General features: G+C 36.6%; 1 protein-coding gene across 1 annotated transcript in view; it reads left to right on the top strand.

Annotated features, from left to right (window-relative positions):
* The window catches only part of LOC125273432 (metabotropic glutamate receptor 3-like), a 19,197-nt gene extending 19,039 nt beyond the window's left edge, over positions 1-158 (top strand). The window contains exon 2 of the mRNA XM_048198779.1: positions 1-158. This exon is cut by the window's left edge and continues 572 nt beyond it. Coding sequence (XP_048054736.1) covers positions 1-143 — 143 coding nt within the window. The 3' untranslated portion in view covers positions 144-158.
* Positions 159-3,247: the final 3,089 nt, after the last annotated feature.

The following is a 3,247-nucleotide window of genomic DNA, read 5'->3' as shown; positions in this document are numbered from 1 at the left end:
TTACGAAAGTGGATGATAGTGAGTACACATGCCCGGATGGATCCTACGCCATCCATGATGATGTTCCGCTCGCAATCTCCGGAGTGATTGGAGGCTCCTACAGTGATGTATCCATACAGGTACCGATTAATGTCCAATTTTAAAAATGTTTATTCGTTTCCTTTCAGCGAAATTGTCTTGATAATCAGATTATATGTTGTGATGTTCATTTGCATGTATATTGCGTTTATCACACTATGGGCCCTATTTTAACGATCTAAACGCAAAGTGTAAAGCGCACGGCGCAGGTGCACTCAGGGCGTGTCCAAATCCACTTTTGCTATTTTAACGACGGAAAAACGGTCCATGCGCGGGGGCGCATTTTTAAAATGGGTTGTCCCTATTGTCTTAATGAGTAATGGGTGTAACATTCAATAAACCAATCAGAGTGTCATCTCCCATTCCCTTTAAGAGCAAGATGCGGATTGCTATTTACATGGCGTACACGCGATGAGTCAGTTAATATATATGTGTGTATATTGGCACGATTGTTCAATTAATTAGCCAATTTTGTTCATCATGATAAGTAGTAATAGGCTGAATTGAAAATAGGTAGCCTAATTCTAATACACGCAATGACTATTCATTATTACATTTTTATATTTATGTAGCCTACACAATAATATTCTTTTACATTGTAATCCTTTTGTTTTTAATATTTGGCATGTTTGTGTGATGCGCATCCCTGTGTGTAATAAACAAAGTCAACGCGCACTGTGGACGCACCCAGAGGCGCAGTTTCTACCAACGCGCTCTAACAAAAAAATATTGCGCCATTGACTTTAGACTTTAGACCAGGTTTGAATTGGTCTATGGCGCAGTCTATTTTCAGCTCCTTAAAATAGCAATGCGCTGGCAATGCGCCTGAACACACCTCTTTTTTAGACCAGCACGCCCATGGGCGCACTAACTGGCGCAAATGCATTTACTAATTTAAGGACGTGGCGCTGAACGGGAAAACGCGAACGGCGCCGGACGCAAACTAGCAAACACACTTGCGCTGCGCCTTGCGTCGCATTGCGCCGGGTGTATTATAGGGCCCTAAATGTCATTCAGCCATATGCACAAGCCTGCAGTATAGTTCACTTAACCATGTAAAGCCAACTGTATCATATTTGATACGCACATTTCTAAGGCTTCTAAACTATCAACACGATCAAAACTTATTTGTATTTTTTGAAGGTTTATTGTTTTTTCCTCCTTGAGTATGAGCTCCATATTCTCCTATATCATCTATATGAGCCATATATACCCAAATGTATCAAATAATGATACTCAATAAAAAAAAAATTAGATTTTGTTTAAAGTTTCAATAAACTGTTCCAGTATTATTCATTATGCCAAGCATTACAGTGTTAAGCAAAACAAGAAGCGCCCTTTGGCGTTCAGATGGAGAAGCATTTACTACTGATCACAGAGCCGTACATCTCTGACAAGCTGCGCATAAAATAATTGCAGCCTTTGCCAAATCGCCTGCGATAAAATTGTGATAAATCGTGCAGCCCTAAATGACATAATGGCAAATGTAGTACATCCAGATTACACTCATACTACACACATTCATATTATATAGAACATACTTTTGTAGCTTTCACAAAGTAGGTACTTAAATAAGTAACTACTCAAGAGAGTATGTGATTTCGGATGCAGCCAGTTACTTGTTTCCTTCCTGAATGAATCAGTGTTTTGAAGGAATCAGTTAAATGAAAGATTCACTGACTCACTCATATAGACACTATCTTGCCGCCACCTACTGGCAAAACAATGTAACTTGCAGAAAGAGTCACTGAAAAATCCCTGGCATTAATGCACATACTGACAGTATTTATTTATGTATATTTTTTTTCTCTGTGAACATAACCAAATAGACATATTTAACAATCTCACATCTGTGGGTTCATACTGTAGCATTTAGTAAGACAAATTTGCAGTCTCTTAATGAGAAAAAATAGTGGTGGTGTCTGGCTACCTGTCATCCATATGCTCAACCCATCCAATTTGCCACCAACCATGTGGCGTTTCCTGACACTCCCTGGGATGTCAGGACAGACGTGCTGCAGATGTTAGCTTTAAGGAATCAAGACAGTGACAGCTTGATTATACTCTACACAGATCTGCTCTCTGAAGATCTAAATATATTAAAGAGAGAGTTAGAATGATAATTAGAACAAAATGTCTAATATGCATATTAAACTGATTGACGATCAGATTCACATTCCTGCTTTATGAAAGTTCCTGCACTAATGAAAGTTCATCTACACTCTATCATGAATGAATCATACCTAAAGCAGTTGTGCTATTGGAAATTTACCGCATTCCTTTTAAATTTTAATCTCATCTGGCTCTTTACATGTTCTCAATATCTCAGTCTTACACATTCATATCCATCAAAAACATTCAGCCAGAATGCACTTTTCCCACCAAGGATATTGTAGTTTTGAATTTCATTTTATTTCTACTTTATTTTCAGTTTGTCCTTTTAGTATAGTTTACTAAAAATATATTAAAAATAATTTGTGGCATTTTAGTTTAGTGTCAGTTTTTCCAATTATACTATTTAATTTTAATGAATAACAATGCTTTCATTTAGTTTTTGTTAATGACACCAGCACTGCATCCCACATTATTTGTGCCACAGCCATAAATTGTGTGGCTTTTCAAGAAGTGTAGTATTACTTTTCTAGTAAGTAATTGTACAAATCATTTTAATTAATAATAATTTTAAAAATTGCTTTATTATCGTAACATTCTTAAATCGTTGCTTTTGGTGTGACAGGTAATATGGTGCTTGTTAAGATCTACTGCAAATATCGATAGTACATTTGACAATTTAAGCCTTACTGAATTGAAATAACAAATTAATTATTTATCCCCTTCAACAGAAGAATGTTGGTTGATGAATGGAGGCTTTAAATAACACATTAAAATCAGTGGCAGTCAGATACACGCTGTGGTTGGAGTGAGTCACTCGGTGAGATAGAGACAGAGATAGAGAATTTTGTTCATTCTTAAGGTTTCACAAGCATAATTACTGCAGTGCCCGCACAGGGACATGGAATGCATTAATAATGCAGAAAAAACAGACAAAGAGGAAGAGAGAGTTCAGTGTATGAAATTTTATATTATCATATATAGAAATTCCCTTCCTCTCCCTCTCGTTTCTACTTGAACTGTTGTTTCCGCTTTTCCCTATTAATTGCTTTTATTT

The sequence above is a fragment of the Megalobrama amblycephala genome, linkage group LG8 (assembly GCF_018812025.1).
Source record: "Megalobrama amblycephala isolate DHTTF-2021 linkage group LG8, ASM1881202v1, whole genome shotgun sequence".
In the NCBI taxonomy this organism is placed as follows: domain Eukaryota; kingdom Metazoa; phylum Chordata; class Actinopteri; order Cypriniformes; family Xenocyprididae; genus Megalobrama; species Megalobrama amblycephala.
Note: the sequence above shows the minus strand (reverse complement) of the source record. Positions and strands in the feature narration are given on the sequence as shown.